This window comes from Pristiophorus japonicus, chromosome 11 (assembly GCF_044704955.1).
Source record: "Pristiophorus japonicus isolate sPriJap1 chromosome 11, sPriJap1.hap1, whole genome shotgun sequence".
Classification (NCBI taxonomy): Eukaryota; Metazoa; Chordata; class Chondrichthyes; family Pristiophoridae; genus Pristiophorus; species Pristiophorus japonicus.
In genome coordinates, this window is record NC_091987.1 from 82857533 (window position 1) to 82878561 (window position 21029).

General features: G+C 46.2%; 1 protein-coding gene across 1 annotated transcript in view; it reads right to left on the reverse strand.

Annotated features, from left to right (window-relative positions):
- Positions 1 to 21029, reverse strand: part of zpld1a (zona pellucida-like domain containing 1a) — a 47849-nt gene that overhangs the window by 1529 nt on the left and 25291 nt on the right. Inside the window, exons 8-9 of the mRNA XM_070892986.1 lie at positions 18482 to 18596; positions 2700 to 2729 (exon numbers count right to left, since the gene is read on the reverse strand). Coding sequence (XP_070749087.1) covers positions 2700 to 2729; positions 18482 to 18596 — 145 coding nt within the window. The remainder of the gene's footprint in view (positions 1 to 2699; positions 2730 to 18481; positions 18597 to 21029) is intronic.

The window sequence follows — 21029 nt, forward strand, 5'->3', positions numbered from 1 at the left end:
CCGACCGGGTGCGGCAAAATTACCGACGCCCGCAAACTTCCCTGGCAGTTTTGCACTGGCGCTAACAGTTACCGCCTCGCTCTCTTGCACCCTGTAGATGGCGACGTCATCTGGTATGCAGCGCCCCGTTTCCGCCCCGGATGTGATACTGGGTCCCGTCCCCTGCAGCATTGCCGGGCGTCAACAACGGGAGCTGCAGGAAGTGTTGTCACCTCAGCTGGCCATTGGGAGGAGGAGGGGTATGGGGGAGGGGGTATTTGAAGGCAGTGGTGGTCAGGCAGGGCAGACTTTATTACTGGTGCCTTCTGATTGAACTTGACAAATGATTTCTGTGCGATTCCTCGGCCCTCCACTCTCAGAGTGCTTGGGGCGGTTATGCCCATAGCGCAAGTTCTGTGGCCCCACAGAGATAACATGAGGATTGAATCAAACCAACATTAGCCTTCCCTTTAAGCGAGGGAAGGAGCCTCCAAAGACGGCAGCGCTGCGCAGAACATTGTTCAGTGCTCTGTCGCGACTGCTCTTCTCACTCACTTTAGCGCTCTAAGGGAAGTGCTAGCGCTTGATTTAGCGTTCCACTTCCCTCTTGGAGTGCTGAAGCAGAAGTTCCTGAGAGCAAAAAATCTTTTTCACCTGCCGATGTTTTGAGCTCCCTGAAAGGTTATTGCCCCAACCGGGGCACAACACAATTTCTAGCCCTTTAAGTTCTTTGGAGAATAGGGAGCCAGCGGAGTTTAACAAGCACAGGTTGAATGGATGTGCAAGGCTTTGTGCAGGAGAGGACAAGGTCTGTGGTGTTCTGAATCAGCTGAAGGCTGACACTAGCAAGGAGAGTATTTGAGAAATCAATCTTCGAGGTGATGAAAGCATGGATATGGGATTTCACCAGTGATGAAGGAGAGACATGAAGTGTGAATGGGAAATGTTTCAAAGATGGAGGAGTGCAGTCTTTGTGAATATGGAATAAAAGACTTAGCTGAGGGTTGAACCAATATTGCATAACACCATATTCAGTTTAGGAGGGCAGAAGGAAAAGTTGATGGAGTCGGAGATATATGGATTCTGGCAGCAGCCAAAAAGTATGACTTCAGTTTTGCTCACTTTCAACTGGCCATGTTTCCAAATAGCTGAATTCTGGATGAAATTGTTGATTTCTCTCAGACAACACTTAAAGCTCTAGATCTTACTTTCAAGATTCTAGGTAACCCATGTTGTTGTTGTTTTTATATCTTCACACTCTTCCCTTGGAGAACATTGTGAAGTAGTGGGAGGATTCACAGGCTGATTAATCATCTCACAGGCACAACATGAACGCTCCTTACATGGCCGTAACCATCATTGGGTAGTTGGTCCTATATGATAGGAGGGTTTTATGGGCTCCCACAACTCATACAAGGAAAGGGGCAGCACCCACCGGATGTGAGTATCCCACTGGATGTGCTGGCAGAATTTAGAGCTGAAGCTCCAGTTTGTAATAGGCAGGACTATCTGGAATGGGGTTCAAACGCTGCACCTTCTGAATCAGGGGTGAGGTGCTACCACTGAGTAAAAGGATTGCTCCTAGAAATCTGCTTAATGACCTACGAGAGCACTCTGTGCAGAGCCTTTTGCTTTTTAAATCTCTCTAAATTATACCCTGAAAGTTATAATATATGGGGTAGAAATTGCTCCCCGCCCAAAATGGGGCGCTCCCACCCTCGTTTTGGTGGTTTTTACAGCAGCTGTGGGTCAGATCACCTCTTGAGTGACATTTGGCTCTTTGTTTTTTTTTTGTTTTGATCCGGAAGTCGGTGTAAATGGGGGCGGTGACTACACCTGAGGGGCAAAGACGAGGTGGTGACAGCAACTGAGGGGCGGAAGTTGGGTGTGGAGCGGAGTCACTGCCGTGATGACATCATTATGGCGGCACATCACCACGGCTCTCTCCTTCACTTAAAGGGGAGAACCTTTGCAATTTCAAAACGGCAGCCCACTGGACCACCAGGGAGGGTTTTGGCTGGGCCAGCGGCCTGGCACCCAAGAGGGGATGCCAGGTTGGCGACCCAACCGAACCCGGGTGTACAATTGTCGGGCCAACATGGCAGTGGGCTGACAAAAAATACATGGCGGCAGCAGCAGTGCGTCCTCCCCTTTAAGGAAAGCCGCACCGCCGCTGCAGAAGGCCACACACAGCCTCACTGGACCACCGGGGAAAAGCTTGTTTTGACACCGAAGATTTTCTGAGGGGAATATCGCCACCGGGGGGTTAGATCAGTGGTGGACATGGTGATGACACGCTTAAGACGGATCGGCAACAGCGGAGCGGTAAGGGGGGGAATTGGGGCACCGCCGGTAAAACTCAGGAGGGAAATTGGGCTAGCAGCAGCCATTCCACCAAAAGTTGGTGGCCACTCGACTCCGCAGCATGGTTGCCAATTTGCGGTGGTAACAAGCTTTAAGGAAAGGGACAATTTTAGCCCCCCATTTCTCTTTCTATGTTGCTCTCTTGTCCTTACGATTTCACTAGAAGTACAGATCAGAGGAAATTTTGGGGAGTGCATTCATAATGTTGCCATACATAGCGAGCAGAGCAATTATTTACCCTTTAATCTGTTAAAAACACCAGTGAAGTATTATGATAAAAGAAAATGAGAGATTTTAAGCTTGAGCATTTTGATGTTGAAACAAGTCACAAAAAATATGAACAAAATAAGTCTTACCGACTTGGGATTTGTTTGCTGCTGTGTCATCTGTCAGTAGCAAAAGAGAAAATAAAACATTTAGGCAAGATCAAAACAAAGGAGTTATATGATTTAAAAATCTGTGCAGCAGTGACAGGGATATAGGAGGCTAGAAAGCTTAACCTCTGTATAGGAATAATGCCCACAGGAATGTAGTGCTAGCATTTTAAGCATTGTACATGAACTTTAACAATTGGAATATCTACCTTGGAATTCTAACTCATTTGGCTATTTATTCTCTCTCCTCCTGTAGCAAAATCCAATTTTTGTATTTTGTGTTAACTTACATAAGAGCATGTATATTATTTTCAGGTAATTTTATAACTCCAGGTTGAGACATCCATTATGATTCTGCAGCTCAGTAACCAATCACCCATTCGAAACATAGAAACAAAAACAAAGGCCATGATATTGGTGGCCCTGATACCACCCACTGCTGCTAACTGCCGCTGAGTTTTGCCTCTGGTCTCCCCTCTGTGCCAGTTTCCACTTGGGCTGGAGTGGGCGGGAGGGGAGTACCGCCGGGAACCGCCTGCTGACGGCCAAGTAGCGTAAGTGACCTCCTGCCCGCCGAGCTGCCAGATTGGTGCGAGCAGGAGATGATGCCAGCAGGGGGAGGACCACTGCATGGAGGCTGGTCAAACCCAGACGAAAACCTGCAATAAAAGGTTCGTGAACATTTAAAAAACATTTTTTTACACCGACTTACCTGGATGGGGTCCCCTGATGCTGTTCCGTTCTTTTTTTTTCTTTGCAATGATTTTTATTTGCAGGTCTTCCACCCTCCCTGGGCACGACTCCATCCTTGGCGGCACTTGGACAGCAAGAGCCTTTGTCGCCGAGATTGAGAGCTTCCGCCCACTGCTGCCCAGATTGACGGCGTAAGCCATTATTTTGCCGCTGGGCAGTACTGCCACCACTTTTAGAGGAATCTTCCAGGCAAAGTACAGCCGGGTCTCTCAGCAGCTATCGGCGGTCTTTTGGGCGGGCCTTGGGTTTCACCAATTTCAGACCCATAGAAATTTACAGCACAGACTAAGGTCATTTCAGCCCATCGTGTCCGCGCCGGATGTCAAAGAGCCACACGGCCCTTGGTCAGTAGCCCTGAAGGTTACAGATAAACCTATGAACAATGAATCATGGTGGACAGGTAAAGAGCATCCGGTCCAACCAGTCCGCTCCACACAACTGCGATACCCCATGTATCGCAACACTTTACACTCCACCCCACCCGGAGCCATGCGATTTCCTGGGAGAGGCAAAACAAAGATAAAAACTCAGGCCAATAGGGAAAAGAAATCTGGGAAAATTCCTCTCTGACCCATCCAGGCGATCGAAACTAGTCCAGGAGATTACTCTGGCCGTTTTAGATTCCCTAAAGTACTTACTATCGTATCTGCGCTAGCCAACAAGAGGTTATTCAGTCTAATCCCATTTACCAGCTCTAGGTCCATATCCCTGCAGGTCAAGGCACTTCAAATGCCTATCCAAGCACCTTTTAAATGTGGTGAGGGTTTCTGCCACCTTGCCAGGCAGTGAGTTCCAGACCCCCACAACCCTCTGCGTGAAGAAGCTTCCCCTCAAATCCCCTCTAAACCTTCCACCAACCGCCTTAAACCTATGTCCACTTATAATTGACCCCTCCAGTAAGGGAAATAGGCCCTTGCTATCCACTATATCTAGGACCCTTCAAATTTTATACACCTCAACGAGGACTCCCCTTAGCCTCCTCTGTTCCAAAGAGAACAAACCCAGCCAATCCAATCAGCCCTCATAGCTAAGACTCTCTGTTCCAGGCAGCATCTTCGTAAATCTCCTCTGCATCCTCTCCAGTGCAATCATGTCCTTCCTATAATACGGTGACCAGAACTGTATGCAGTATTCCAGCTGTGGCCTAACCAGTGTATTATACAATTTAAGCATAACCTCCCTGCTCTTGTATTCTATGTATCGGCCAATAAAGGCAAGCATTCTGTGTGCTTTCTTAACCGCCTTATTCACCTGGCCGGCTACTTTCAAGGATCTGTGGACAAGCACTCCAAGGTCCCTTTGTTCATCTACACTTCTAAATGGCCTACCGTTTAATGTGTATACCCTTTCCATATTAGCTCTCCCCAAGTGCATTACCTCACACTTCTCCGGATTAAATTCAATTTGCCACTCTTCAGCCCATCTGACCAATAGATTGATATCCTCCTGCAGTCCATAACTATCCTCTTCATTATCAACCACACAGCCAATTTTAGTGTCATCTGCAAACTTCTTAATCATACCCCCTATATTCAAATCTAGACTATTGATATATACCACAAAAAGCAAGGGACCCAGTACTGAGCCCTGTGGAACCCCACTGGAAACATTCTTCCAGTCACAAAAACATCCATCAACCATTACTCTTTGCTTCCTGCCTCTGAGCCAATTTTGGATCCAACTTGCCACTTTGCCCTGGATACCATGGGCTTTTACCTTCGTGACCAGTATGCCATGTGGGACTTTATCAAACGCTTTGCTAAAGTCCATATACACTACATCGTACGCACTACCCTCATCAACCCTCCTGGTTACCGCCTCGAAAAATTCAATCAGGTTAGTCAAACACGATCTTCCCTGATAAAATCCATGCTGACTGTCCCTGATTAATCCTTGTCTTCTAAATGTAGGTTTATCCTGTCCTTCAGGACTTTTTCCAATAATTTTCCCACCACTGATGTTCGGCTGATTGGCCTGTAATTACTTGGCCTATCCCTTTCTCCTTCCTAAACAAGGGTATCACATTAGCAGTCCTCCAGTCCTCCGACACCATGCCTGAGTCCAAAGAGGACTGGAAAATTATGGTCAAGGCCTCTGCTATTTCCTCTTTTGTTTCACTCAACAGCCTGGGATTCATTTCTTCCGGGCCTGAGGACTTATCTACTTTCAAAGCTGCTAAACCCCTTAATACCTCCTCTCGCATTATGTTTATTTCATCCAGAATTTCACACTCCTCCTCGATAGCAGTATCTGCATTGCTCCTTTCCTTTTTGAAAACAGACACAAAGTATTCATTAAGAACCATACTCACATCTTCTGCCTCCACACACAGATAACCCTCATGATCTCTAATAGCCTTTCTTTAGTTATCCTCTTGCTCTTAATATATTTATAGAACATCTTTGGGTTTTCCTTGATTTTACTTGCCAAGAATTTTTCATGCTCTCTCTTAACAATCCTAATATCCTTTTTAATTTCACCTCTGAACTTTCTATATTCCTGCAGAGATTCTACAGTATTTAGCTGTCAGTATATGACATAAGCTTCCCTTTTTTCCTTTATCCTCCCCTGTAAGTCCCGAGACATCCAGGGGGCTCTAGAATTGTTATTCCCACCTTTTTTCTTTAAGGGCACATGCTTGGCCTGAGCCCTCCGGATCTCCTCCTTGAATGCCTCCCACTATTCCGATACTGATTTACCTACAAGTAGCTGTTTCCAGTCCACTGTGGCCAAATCACTTCTCAACTTAGTAAAGTTAGCTATTTCCCCAATCTGGGACTTTTATTCCTGGTCTATCCTTAACCATTATTTTTCATTGTAAGCTATCTCTTCAGCAATGGCGTCAAGTTTACCCAAAACAATGTCAGATATTTTATACGAAGAGGCAAAAGTAAAAGCAATCCTTTGAAGTAGGTGGCATCGTGGGTTAAGAAGCCATCTTTTTACTGCGAGGACCTGGATTTGAATCAAGCACAAAATGCTTCAATCAAAGTTTCTTCTCCCAGCTGATTGCGAGGATTCTACATGAAAAGGGTTTGGACAATGTCAGTAATGGACTGTATGGGTTCACAACAGAAAATTGCCTAAACTGATGTCTTACTCAGATTTAACATTAAGATGTCTGATGTGGGAAATGGAAACCTTCGCAGTAGAAGTTTGGATAAATTGCTGGGGCAGAGTTGAAGAAACTTTATTCAGATCCTAGTGTCATTCTTTGATATTTTTATTTATTGACTAAGAAAGGATTTTTGGTTTAAATTATAATGGAGTATGTTTTCATCTTTACCACTTGGCTGGTAATACAGCAAATTGGTTTTCTGCCTGTTGTAGAAGCCACCGAATTTTCATCCCAACGATGATGACCTGCTACGCTGGATTACTGTCTAGGTGGTGAAGCCAAAAATTTACCCCAATATATTTCTGATATTAAGTCAGGTTAATGTCATAAAGGATACAGTAGCATAGTGGTTATGTTGTTGGATTAGTAATCCAGGGGCCTGGACCAATGATCGAAAGTCATGAGTTCAATTCCCACCCTGGCAGCTGGGGAATTTAAATTCAGTTAGTTAAATAAATCTGGAATAAAAAGTTAGTATCAGTAGTGATAACCATGAAACTACCAGATTGTCATAAAAACCCATTTGGTTCACTAATGTCCTTCAGGGAAGGAAATTTTCCTATATGTGGCTCCAGACCACAACACTGTGGTTGCCCTCTGAAATGGCCGAGCAAGCCACTCAGTTGTCTTCAAGAAAACGGCTCACCACCACCTTCTCGAGGGCAATTAGCGATGGCCAATAAATGTTGGCCTTGCCGGCGATGTCCACATCCAGTGAATAAAATTAAAAGGATTAACTCCCAGAGAGACACAAGCTAATTGCAAATTTGCATGGGACGAATTAGTTGGAATATCAGCCATTTCTGAATTGTGTTCTTCAGGTGCCAGGTTAGTTTGAGCCAATCTAACATTTCCCAGAGATATTCACATCTATAATGTTGGACTGGGTTCCATTCAGAGATGCCTGCAGCGGTCTTAGCTAAACAGGAAATGCAGTTGCCATAGTTCCCACATGGGAGGGGAAACAAATTATTTTCAAGATTGGCAGCTCAATCCTTGACACAGAAAGCTGAGTGAGGGCACAGAAGATGGACAGTTAACAAGTTTGAATCTGTAACAGTTGGTGAGGCATGGAGGTAGCACTTTCAAGGATAGTGCCAGTCAGTGCTGAGATTTATGATTGTAAAGCGAGTGATGCTCATATCAAAGGTCTTTAAGTTTTCATTTTTTTTTTGTTTTCCATGCTATGAGGAACAGCAAGAATTTCACATAAAACTGTATTCTGTTCATTCATATATTGCATGTAAAATAAACCAGTTTGTTGGTTCATAATTAGCTTTATTTCACTACTGCATTTGTCAGTCCGTTTGTTGAAAGATAGGAGAAAAGCATGTGACATTAAATGCCAGAACACAGTATCCAGTACACACAACGAAGAATCTTAGTCAGTGTCCATTTGTGTGCCCATTTTTTCTGCCATTCCACACCTGAACCAATTATTTCTATCTATTTATTCTTCTTTTGGGCTCTTCTGTCCTATCTCTTCTCTTTCCTGTCACCAATCATACTATATTTCACTTCTCTCATCTTGGATATTTCCCCCAATTCCTATCCCAACCCATCACTACTCCTCTACCTTCCGACTTTCCTGCCACCAGACTTGAATCCTTCTTAGATAAGCCCACAACTATGGGCACCTATTACTGCCTCCTTATAACAACCCAAACTGCTCTTTGTCTCTCGCACCAGCATTGCTGCCCAGTATGACCCCCTGGGGATAAGCTTGTCAACCTCCTTCTCATCCCACTCCTATCACACACCACTCCTGCCTTGGACTATGCCAACACATCAACAATCACCACCCCTCTCCAGATTTCCCTCCAGAATGTTTGTTCACTCATTTGGCTATGAGAAAAGATTGGAGATACTGGGTCTGTTTTCTTTGGAACAGAAGAGGCTGAGGGGGAGACCTGATTGAGGTGTATAAAATTATGAGGGGCCTGGATAGTGTGGATAGGAAGGGCCTGTTTCCCTTGGCAGAGGGGTCAACAACAAGGGGACATAGATTTAAAGTAATTGGGGAGAGGTTTAGAGGAGGTACGAGGGGAAATTTCTTCACCCAGAGGTTGATGGGGGTCTGGAACTCACTGCCTGAAAGGCTGGTAGAGGCATAAAGTCTCACCACATTAAAAAAATACTTGGATGTGCACTGAAAGTGCCATAACCAGCAGGTCTATGGACCAAGAGCTGGGGAGTGGGATTAGGCTGGTCGGCTGGCGTGGACACGATGGGCGGAAATGGCCTCCTTCCATGCTGTAAATTTCTATGATTCTATGATCTTGTTGTGGATGATTGCATTGACATCCTGGCTTTGACTGAAACTTGGCTCATGGGTGGCAACCCATTCACTGAACTCTCCCATCTGGTTAACTTGTCACCATCTACCCTGCCAAAACTGATGCAGTGGCGATGGGCCGATTTCACCAAATCACACCTTGGCTTCTCTCCCCACTCCTTTGGTACCTTTTCCTCCTACGCCCATCTTATCTTGTTCCACCATTCTCACCTCTCCTTTAAAATGTTAATTCAAAGAATATTGAAAACTTCTTACTCACTTAGGCAGGGAAAAGGTATCAGAAAGACAAAAGGACATGAAAACAATTCCAAATAGTAGGCAAATGAAATGGAAACAGAAAGGAAAAATAGGGAAGATCCCATGTAATTTTTTAAAGGAGGTATTAACCAGTTTACAATAAATGAGTATAACCTCCATTAAAATAGTGAAGAAAGGAATATCATATGAACACATAAAATGCATAATTTTCTGACTTTGTGCCATAGGCAGAGAGCTTTACCCACCTGAAGTACTTATTGGAAGGGCATAAGAGTGTGCAAGTGTGGTGCACGTTTAAAATGAAAAGATTTCAGATAATAGCCCCGATTTAACCCACCTTGCCCTGCATGAACTGGGTGATGGGTGTTTCAAATGGCGCACAGGGGTTCAGACATGTTTATGACGTGTTCCCGCCCAACACCATTTAAACTTGGCAAAAAGATGGTTTGGGAGGGCACCCCGTCCCAGGCAGGGGAGACCTACTTTACCTATAAAGGTTTTAATCTGATTATGTCATTGGTGTTGCAATGTGATTTTAACTCACTCAAATGGGAGGTCTGTCCAGCTTGAAAGCCAACAGGCATACTTGGCGGGTTTGATGGCTCATAAGCCCACTGACACTGCATGAAAGGGGCATAGAGCTGCAGCCCTTCAGGTCATTGACTCTCTGCTGTGTGGCTTTCCAGGTAAGCCTCCAGCTTCCAGATCACTTCTTTCACACCTTTTTTTGACATTGGCCAGAATTTTCTGGGGGCCTTGCAGGCGCGATCAGAGACGGGTCGGGTGGGAAGTTTGAAATAAGTCGGGGCGTGTTTGTCGGTGTGACAGCGACCCGAATGGGAGAGGCGGATGACCTAATTCAAATCATTATCACCTTGTTATCAGATCATTAAGCGTCTTTTTCACCCTACCTTTCAAATTTCCCTGGCTGCCCACGGGATTCACACAACTCAGGAATCATTTCTGTCAGCCTGAGGTGGGAGTTGAGTGGCCATTGCTCCAGCTGATTAGATGACAACATCAAATGTTCTATAAAAGCTCCCACCTCACAGCTGATCACTTTCATCCAGCAGAAGCGGTTGCTGACTGCATTCCTAGCACCACATTTAGCTTTCAACAGGCACAGGAGAGACTGGATCAACTGAGCCTTTATACACTGGAGTTTAGAAGGATGAGAGGGCATCTCATAGAAACGTATAAGATTCTGACGGGACGGGACAGGTTAGATGCGGGAAGAATGTTCCCGATGTTGGGCAAGTCCAGAACCAGGGAACACAGTCTTAGAATAAGGGGTAGGCCATTTAGGACTGAGATGAGGAGGAACTTCTTCACTCAGAGAGTTGTTAACCTGTGGAATTCCCTACCGCAGAGAGTTGTTGATGCCAGTTCATTGGATATATTCAAGAGGGAGTTAGATATAGCCCTTACAGCTAAAGGGATCAAGGGATATGGAGAGAAAGTGGGAAAGGGGTACTGAGGTGAATGATCAGCCATGATCTTATTGAATGGTGGTGCAGGCTTGAAGGGCCAAATGACCTACTCCTGCACCTATTTTCTATGTTTCTATGTAAGTGTTTGCAGCAAAGTCACCATCCAGTGTCACCTCATTGGTAGAACTTATCACACCATTGACAAATTGCTTCTCTCATCTTTACTTGACCTGCCATCTATTACATTAGCATGGGTACTGTTTATACTGTCTCACCTTGGTCCTCAGAATCGGACCATGATGAGCCCCAACGCCAGCAGCACCAGGCACTCCGGCAGAACCAACAATAACACCACCAACCTTCTCCTCAACCATCTGATGCTGCACAGGACAGAGGGCATCAACACAAGGCTGCACTGTGCTGCAGGCGATACCCCCAACACAGGGTGTGCAGGCAGAGGATGAGCTTCCTCAACATGACTGAGCAGCAGTGCCAAAGCAGCTCAGGCTATTGTGCCAGGTCGACGCAGACATTTGCAGCTTGCAGGAGTAAGACCGGCATCCCAGAGCATCTGATGGACAGGCCTTACCAGTGGCTGTCAAAGTCACCCTTGCCCTCAACTTCTTCACCTCAGGCTCCTTCCAGGGATTTGCAGCAGACAGTTGTGGCATTTTTCAGTCTGTCGCCCACAGATGCACCACACAGGTCGCCGATGCCTTCTTTGGTAAGTCAGCCAATTATATCAGCTTTGCCACTGATGAAGCCAGTGTTACTGAGTGAGCGCTCGGCTTTACCACTTGGCTGGCTTTCTACAGATACATGGCATCATCGACTGCACACATGTGGCCATCAGGACATCCCCTCATCACCCAGGAGTCTTTGTCAACCGCAAGGGCTTCCACTCCCTCAATGTGCAGCTGGTCTGCAACCATAAAAAGATCATCATGCATGTGTGCAGCAAATTCCCTGGCAGCTGTCATGATCCTTTCATCCTGGGCCAGTCACCCTTCCTCAGCTCTTCACTCCTCCAAACAGATTTTCTGGCTGGCTGCTTGGAATCAAGGGCTATCCACTGAAGACATGGAAGGGAAGTGGAGTTGAGGTCAAGATCAGATCAGCCATGATGTTATTGAATGGCGGGTCAGGCTCGAGGAGCCAAATGGCCTACTCCTGCTCCTATTTCTTATTTTCTTACGTTCATGACATCCTTGAGGAAGCCAAGTACTGAGGCTCAGGAAAGATATAATGAAAGCCACATTTCCACCAGATGTGTCATAGAGCAGACAATAGGCATGCTCAAAATGCACTTCAGATGCCTTGACAGATCTGGAGGAACCTTTCAGTATGCACCAGCCAGGGTCTCCAGAATTGTCATGGTCTGCTGCGTCCTGCACAACATAGCACAGCAGTGAGGATTAGCGCTGCATGAGGAGCAAGACTCTGAGTGCACAGCCTCGTCAGAGGAGTAGGAACTGGAGGAACCTGCTGGTCAGATCCCACCAGCATTCGAGCACATTGCTGCCCGAGAGGCCAGGGATGGTCTCAACATGGCCAGAATTACTTAACTTTACACAGTACACCCATATGGCTGCCACATGCTGCGCTAGGTGAGCACTATTCCAAAGCAACACCATAAAGGATCCCTACAATGACCAGGCCATTCCTTTCATACTGTGCACCATTGCTGACGGCACCTTTATGTCTCACCATTTACTACAACTCACTAAGCCACTTCCAAAGGTACACACAAATTGGTCCAAGACTGGAAAGTGGTGAAAATAATGATTTTTATGGTTGAGATCACATTAATGGAAACTTGACATTAACATTGAATAAAACACCCAAGTGGCTACCCTTGTGAATCTACTTGTGTGTTATCTTTCTCTTACGCATGCTTCTATGAGGTGCTACCACTGTGGGTTCACCAGAGGTAGAGGCCGGCTGCTCACTTCCCTGCTGCGTTTGCGTAGACATTCTTGGTGGATGTCTCCGGGTCTTGGAGCCTGTGGTGGCCCCGGCAAAGTCTGCTGCTCCTGCGACTGTGCAAGGGCAGACTCGGCCATTGTGATCCCAGGAGGCATCTGGGGTTCTGACTGAGGGGGAGGTAACGGGGGAGAAGTCGGAGTGCTTTGAGAGGAACCCCACTTCCATGTCCCTCTCACCATCATCTCTCTCATAGGCCATCCGCACTTCCCTGCTTGCAAGGAGCTGGGATGCAGTGGGGCCATGAGGATCCACGTCTACATTGAGATCCCTCCTGGAGAGGAGGTATTTGAGCCTCTGCCATCTGTTCCCCGTGAGCATGTGCTCCTGTGAGTGGTGCATTAGTTGCTCCATGCAGGTGGCCATCCAATCCATGGAAGAGCCTACAGTTTCAAACGCCTGCGACATGGTGGTGATCACGTTGGAAATGGACTCCTCCATTCGCTGAATATTTATGACATTGCAGCCGCAAAACCTGTCACAACCCCCTACACCTCCTCCTGCAGTTCCAGGATCGTGCTCTTTCTGGATGGCCCCCGAGATCAGTGTCTGCATGCAGCTGAGCAGAGCTGGGAGTGTCCTGTGCCCTCCGGCGAGGAGTCTCCACTGCTGTGCTTGTCTCCACCATCTGCTGTTGTTCACTTGTGATTTATGACAGACCAGGTGACAACATTACTCTATCTCATGTGGCACCCACTGAGGTGTGCGTATCTGTGCTGGTGCTGGGTGCGTTTATGTCTGGTGACGGGCTCAGAGACTGGAGGCTCCTCTTCCTCCTGTAGAGTGGGGGTGAAGGGCTCTTGTTTGACATGTGGGAGAGTAAAAAGATGAGTTAGATATGTCATATGAAGAATGAGTACCGATACCATTATGCACATGATGACCAGTGGCTGATGATACATATATGAGTGGTTGATGTATGCCATGTAACTGTATGACATGGCAAGAGAGCCCCAGGTTTGCAGAGGAAATGCTTCAAGGACATCCTCAAAGCCTCCTTGAAAAAGTGCAACATCCCCATCGACACCTGGGAATTCCTGGCCCAAGACCGCTCAAAGTGGAGGATTTATGGCAGTGGCTGGCTTTCCCCATGTGCAAGGCTCTATTGACTCCACACAAGCTGCCATCAGGGCACCAGATCACCAGCCAGCAGTATACATCAATGCACAGCTAGAGTCTGACCACAGAAACATGATCATGCAAGTTTCTGCAAAGTACCCAGGCAGCTGTCACGATGCATTGATCCTGAGACACTCTGCCATTCCCCCCAGTATTTGACCCGCCCAGGAACTTGGTACGATGGCTGCCGGGTGACAAGAGATAAAGCCTACTGACGTGGCTCATTGCACCCCTCAACGATCTCACCACTTCTGAAAAACACAGCTATGGGACCACCTAGACCACACTATAGGGATGCAGAAGATAAGGTTCAGGTGTCTCGACAGGCCTTGGGGCTCCATACAGTATGCACCATGTAGATTCTTCCACATAGTCATTGTGTGATGCATACTTTGCAACCTTGCCTTACAGAGAGGCCTGCCTTTGGAGGAGCCAGAGGAGCAACAGCAGGCCTTGTTGGATGAGGAGCATGAGGGGGAAGCGGAGGAAGCAGCAGAAGGAGGAAGGCCACCTCAACACCTTGGAGCATGAGATGTGAGGTATCACCTTACTGCTTAGCGATTCCGATGACCTGATCAGACAACTCCTATATCATTGATATACTGAAATGAAGTCTCAGAAGCTGCTATGAAACCCCACTATCGGCCAATTGTGTCAAATTCAATATGGCCATAAATTTGAAACCAAACAGTATTTGCCCTGAATTCACCTCTCACCCAAGTACCATGATGCTTTTCTTACAAGAATGTTTCCAAAATTTGCTACCCCAACATTCCATTTGCCTTCCTGATTACTTGCTGTACCTGCATACTAATGTTTTGTATTTCATGCACAAGGACCCTCAGGTCCCTCTGTACTGCAGCATTTTGCAATTTTTCTCTATTTAAATTATAATTTGTTTTTCTATTTTTTCTGCCAAAGTGGATAACCTCACATTTTCCCACATTATACCAGGACCAGACGTGCTGACATTTAGGACTGAGATGAGAAACTTCTTCACTCAGAGGGTGGTGAATCTTTGGAATTCTCTACCTCAGAGGGTTGCGGAGGCTCAGTCTTTGAGTATATTCAAGACACCGGTTGATCTCATTGAATGGCGGTGCAGACTTGAGGTCCTGCTCCTAATTTTTATGTTCTTACCCTGGAAGAGGGCAACATGTGCCGCTCCCATCGCATCACTGCTACTTCCAAACAGCTGGGGCTCATCACTTTTACTACCTGCAGGAGAGCAGACTGCAAAAATGGATCCTTCAAAGATCCTTCGATTCGGAAACCAACCCTGTACAGGCTGGACACCACTTTGTCCAAGGTGGACACATGTCTCTCGATGCCTAGAGTTGGCATGGCAGCCGTTTGAGCTTCCAACAATGCTGCAAAGCATGAGAAGGCCCGGCTGCTGCATCCCTGGAAGGGCCACACTGTCCAGGCTAGATTGTAGAGTGCTGATGCCAGGCAAGAAGTGGACTCTTCCATACTGTCTGCCATATTGGTGAATCTCCTTAGAAGGTCTCCTAATATCACATACTGCTCTTTGTGTGATGCCAACAGCTTTCTTTTTATGGCAGAACACTTGTACTCGTCATCTGTGTCCTCCTGAGCAGGGCTAGGAGAAGATCTCGCCCTCAGCTGTGTTCTCTCCTGTGCTGTTCCTCACCACATGCAGACCCCTCAGACGCAGTAATCCACATGGAGTGCCAGTATCTGAACTGGTGCCTGGGAGGGATTGAGCACTTGATGGTGCATCCTCAGGAGGATTGTCCTCTGACATGTCCTCCTGTGCCGGAGGCTCTTGCTGCTTAGAAGGATCTAGAGGAAGGAGAAAAGGGACAAGAGTTAGGATGGGTGATTTAAGCTAAACATTTGCAGGTGATAGTTTTGAGAATATAGCTTGAAGCTGTGTAGCTTGCTGCATCTATTGCCGAGGTGAAGGAAGGCTTATAAGTAATATGCAGACATCCTGCGCTGTGAGGTCGCCAGCCTCACTTTCTGCAATGGTGCTGGTTCTGTCTGTGCCACTGATCTTCAGGGCCCCCTGCTCTGCTTGGGTACTCCCCCGCTCCTTCGCATTGTGCGCTGTCTTCTGCAGAAAGAGAGGGTGAGTTAATGTAGGAGGAGTTGATAGTTGTGCAAGTGGTAGTATGTGAGAAGAGAATGGCGAAGAGAGGAAAGGAAGAGGTGAGAGCGCTTGTAATGAGAAAAAGAGGTGTTGACAGCCACCCTTGTGATTGAGGGGAGGAAATTGCTGAGAGTGGAGAAGAAGGATTGAAAAGAATACTGTTGAGAAAGGTGGAGAAATTAAGAGGAGTACTCACTCTTGCTGCTCTTTTGAGGTTATGGAACTGCTTCTTGCACTAAAGCCAGGTCCTTGGGCTTATGCTGGAGGCACTGAACGTTTCAGCCACCTCAGTTTACACCTTCTTCATCCTGGCCTTGGAGACACCCTTGCGGCTTGTGAGGAAGAGCTGCTCCCTCCTTCCCATCACTTTCTGAATTAAAACCTCCAGGTCACACTTTAGTATCCAAAGTATTGGCCCTGAAATTCCGGTTGGAGGCTTCCTTCGGACGAACGCCTCCAACCCGAGAATTTTTTGCGAAAGTACCTGGTGGTCCCGGAGGCTCCTTAGATTCCGGTCGGAGGCCTTCTCTTCTCGCACAGCGGAGCGAGTCTACGTCTTCCAGGTATGCACGGAGAAGCTGGAGTCATGTGGGCCTGGACAACCAATCACGGTACAGTATTCTCATTGATAGCAATGGGAACTCCGTAACTCCGAGTTCTCATTGTTATCAATGAGAAAAAACCTCAAAACACCCAAACACAACACAACAAATAAAACAAAGTTACAAACTAAAGTTAATCAAATGTTTTATATATATAAAAATATATATATTTTTTGGATTTCTTTTTTATGTTTTTTAATAGGATCCAAAATAAACTTACCATAATGGACAGGGCCCCCACTTTAAAAATGTGTGTTCAAATTTTATTTTTTTGTGTTTTAAAACTCTTACGCTGGCAAAAGTAGGCTATGCATCTGCTTTTACCAGACGTAAAAGTTTTAAGGACATTCGCTTGGCAAGAAATGGGTAAATAGCCCAATCTCGCCAACGCGAATGTCCTGGCTGCGGGGATGCGGAGGATCTTGACAGATCGGAAAAGCTGGTTTTCGGTTCATGCGCATCGCACGCCGAAAACCGGCTTTTGCAAGGCCTCGCCGGGTTCGTGTGCATTCAGCAAGGCCGGAATTTTAGCATCATTATATTTAGGATGTGAATAACCAGGTTATTATTTATTTTCTATTGATGAAATTTTATTTCACCTTATACTCATGGTATAAGAAAGCCCATTAGGAACCCACTATTATCAAACTAGCAGACCTGACATAATAACATACTCATAGCTTTTTTATGTGTGCCTATTTGGTCAGTGTTATGTATGTAACTATGTAATATTTGCCACCAGAGGGCGTGACTGTTGGAGTCCAAATGGTCACCTGCACACATGTGCAGGGCCAATGAAAAAGGTTGGCTGCCATGTTGTTTAGGCACTCTGGAATTGTAATAAAGAAGACTAAGGTCACACTAAGTTTAGCTCACAATACTCAGCCTTGTGGAGTTCTTTTATACATAACAGTGAGCCTGCCTTTAGGGTTCATATTATATCATTTGTCTACAAAGTGCATAGGGTACAAAGCAAGTCTAGCCATAATTGCATAAGCATTGACAAGATTGTAGATGTAAACCAATGAATCTCGTTCAATACTAACATATCAGAGACAGGCTTATTCAAATTGGATCTTGGATATTAATATTCTATTACTCCACCAACATGGAATAAATAATAATCTGCTTACACACATTGTAAATACATTGGGCTGGATTTTGCGGTAAAAATAACCGTGAGATTATCAGTGCTCACTGTTCTTAGAGTTAATTGGACAGCAACTTCCAGCGACTGCACATGAGCAGTGAAACGCGGAAATCAGGCAGTTGCTGTCTGAGATGCCCTGCTGCTCCAGAAGCTGTGCACCAAGGGTATCTTGCCGTCTGACTCACCATTGAAATATCTGAAAAGGCATGAAGTTGCTGAACTTACCTGATTATATATGCTCTAAAGTCGCCAGGAAAAGTTAGGGCTTGTCCATTCTAGTGTAATTACCCTATTAATGGCGTGATAAGTCCTAATTACTGCCAAACAACCTCCCTGGCATTGATAATTAACTCCAAGTGTGGAATTGCATTCCTTCAGATTTTAATTATTGATAGAGATTTAAAATAATAAAAAAATGTAAAATATTTAAAAAACGTTTTCTTTCTGTTGCTTTTATCTCTCTTTAATTCAATCTTTATTTCTTCATTTCGCTTTCTATACCTGATTTGACATTGAATTAAATAATTTAATTGACACTTCCTGCATCAGACTCTGCACTGCTCATTAACGATTCTTCAATCTGATAAACGAACGCCACGCCACTCATTCACCGCTGTCTGCAAAATCTGCCCATTAGAATGCTCAAGCATGACTTTGAAATTAGTGGCATAATGCGAAATTACAGTGATTAACAAAAATCACCACAGTGCATAATTTCAAAACCATTTAGTTGGAAAATCATGTGCAGCACTTACCCAATTTCTAATATGGCTTGCAGGTGGGCTTTCCCATAAAATTAGCCTTTAAGTGTTCATCTGCTATTGTTGCTAACAGTAATTTCTAGCCTCACGTTACAAGTTATGATCGCATGGGAATCTGAACTTACTCCAATACTCGCTAATATTCGTTTGTTGTCAGACTATACCAGGTTTTCCTTACCACTTTCACTCCTGGTGATAATAGGTCCTGCAGTAATTATTGCATTCCCAGTGGAACTGCGAGGGATTGTGGTAGTGACTTCCATGATGTCTCTTCGTTTCCTCTTGTAACAATTCTGTCAATTGAAATCAAAAAGAATTTACTTCATCAACATTCACAATACTTACAGTAATGTGAATTAGGGGGAGCAATTTGGGTCGTTTGCGCCTCCCCTTAGCGCCCGGGTGTGGCGCCGCTAACAACTCCCTTGAAATTCCGTGGTGATAATTGGTCGCGCCCCGTTCCGCTGCACCGGCAATGATGATGACATCACCTTGTGCAACGACCCGTTTTTGCCCCGGAGTGAAAATTCAGTAGTGCCCTCTGAAGCTGCGTTGGCCGATACCAGCGACAGCTTCGGGGGCGTGTACGGGGCTGTAGGCCACTCGCAGGATGAAATTTAAAGGGGAGGTGTCGATTTAAAAAAAAAATTGGCCCAGAGGCCTGCTGGATGTTGAATCGCGGGGTCCGTGCCGCGATCTTCCAGCCCGGCACTCAGTTTGTGTGCCAGGTTGATGCAATGATACCCCATTCCCCGGTGGTCCAGGTAGGTACCCGTTTCTCCCCCATCAAGTCTGGACCTCCCCTTTAGCCCTGTCTATGCCGCAACGCTATGCATCCCACCACATAGCGCTGCACCATTCACTGATCCTTTCTGCCCCGCTCGTGCCCACAGAGCAAGTGGAGCATGATATTTTGCGCTCCACCTGCTCTCGCAGGCGTTAACTCGAATTTAGGTCGCGGGACGCGACTTCCACGTCTGGCGCAGGAAATCCCATCTTGCGGCTGTTACCGCCTCCCAAACGGGGCGCTGTGCCATTTCCCCCCTTAGTTCCTAATGGCCCATGTTTCATCATGTATTCTGAAATGTTTGAGGATAACAGTCACCGAAAAGGAAATGGAAAACAAAATTGGGTGATTAAACAAATTTGATGGATCAGCTGGTGAATAGTTGAGCCATAGAAAGTAGGAATATTGTTCATTGTTCCTTATGGATAAATGGAATATGTCAGGAATGGAGCTTTAAAATTGGTGAAAATGTACCCCAGCACCAGTGCTCTCTGCTTCTTTTCTGAAATTCACCAATTATGTGGCATCTGCATGAGGTTCAGATTAGTAAACAAACTGATTTTGTGATTACCTTTGAGTGTCCTTTGCAATCAGATTTCATTGTTGGAGATCATTGAGAAACTTCAGATTATTCTGGTTCACCTTTGCTATTTTAGTTGTCTTGGACATGATGCTGACCTTGCATTAGATGGGGGAGAGGATGCATACTTTGAGGAACATGGCAAGATAATGACAGCCTCATGGTACCATATACCAAATAGCTGACCCAATTATCCGTGCCGCAAAGTGGTGCCTGTCAACTTATTCGACACTTACTATTCACCGGTGCTGAGCTCTCACAGAGCCTCACAAGTCATGCATGTGCATAGTTCAGCAGGAAACGCATTGGGGGTAAATTTAACATCCCCAAAATAAGTGGGTTTGGGTTCGGTGGGGGATTCAAATGTTAAAAATCTGAAACAGGAAGCCAACCTATATCGAACCCGCCCACGTCCGGTTTTACAGGAGCCAGAACCGGGGGGGCGGGTGGGGGCGGGGGTGGGGGGTGGGTGGGGACGGGCGACTAATCCACTTTCAGGAGGAGGGCTGGTCGTTGAAGCTTTCTAAAGGGGCGGCGTGCCTTCATTTTAACATTGTTTCTATTTTTAGCTCATGCTGGCCAGGTTTTCCGGGCCTTGGGAAATGTGGCCAGTTAAAGGAGGCAAGAAGAGCTGGATCCACAAGGTAAATATTTTTACAGCACTACTTCTGGGCCAGCAGGAGCAGGAGTTTTTCCTCTCGATCCAACAAGCTAACCCTGTAAACCCACCCCCCCTGCAATCTATCTGCTCCATTCCTCACTCTCCTCCTCCCCAACTGCCATTTCCACCCCGACCATGATCTCGCTCCCCTGACCACCATCTTTCTCCCTCTGACCACCATCCCATCCCCCCACCACAATCTCTCTCCCCTGACCACAATCTCTGCCCCCTGCGATCTCCCCCTTCCCCACTAGACCCCCCCATGAACATAATCTCTCGCTGCCTCCCTACCTGCTCCTCCATAGCATCCTCCTGCTGCAGGCTGTCATGTCATACAGGCTTCTTAATCAGGCTGGCTGTAGGGCAGGAAACCTGGAGAAAAACCCGGACTTCCGGGTTTCCCATCCATATGTTCTCCCCCTCCCCGCTCCAAATGCGCAGCCCTGTAAATATCAGGGCCATTCAAGCTGAAATTTACAATTGAGCCTTGGCACACTGACATCTTCCAAGGGCCTCACTCATTGAATCTTTGAATACATAATTGCCTGATGGATGATCTATTACTGACATCCAGATGGACTGCAGGTTGGGTGCATGTCTGGAACTTTCTATGCATAGACTCAACTGACAACATGTCCAGACTGATTCTCTGCTAACACAAGATGGAACGGAAAGTAAAGAAACAGACCCAAACTGGA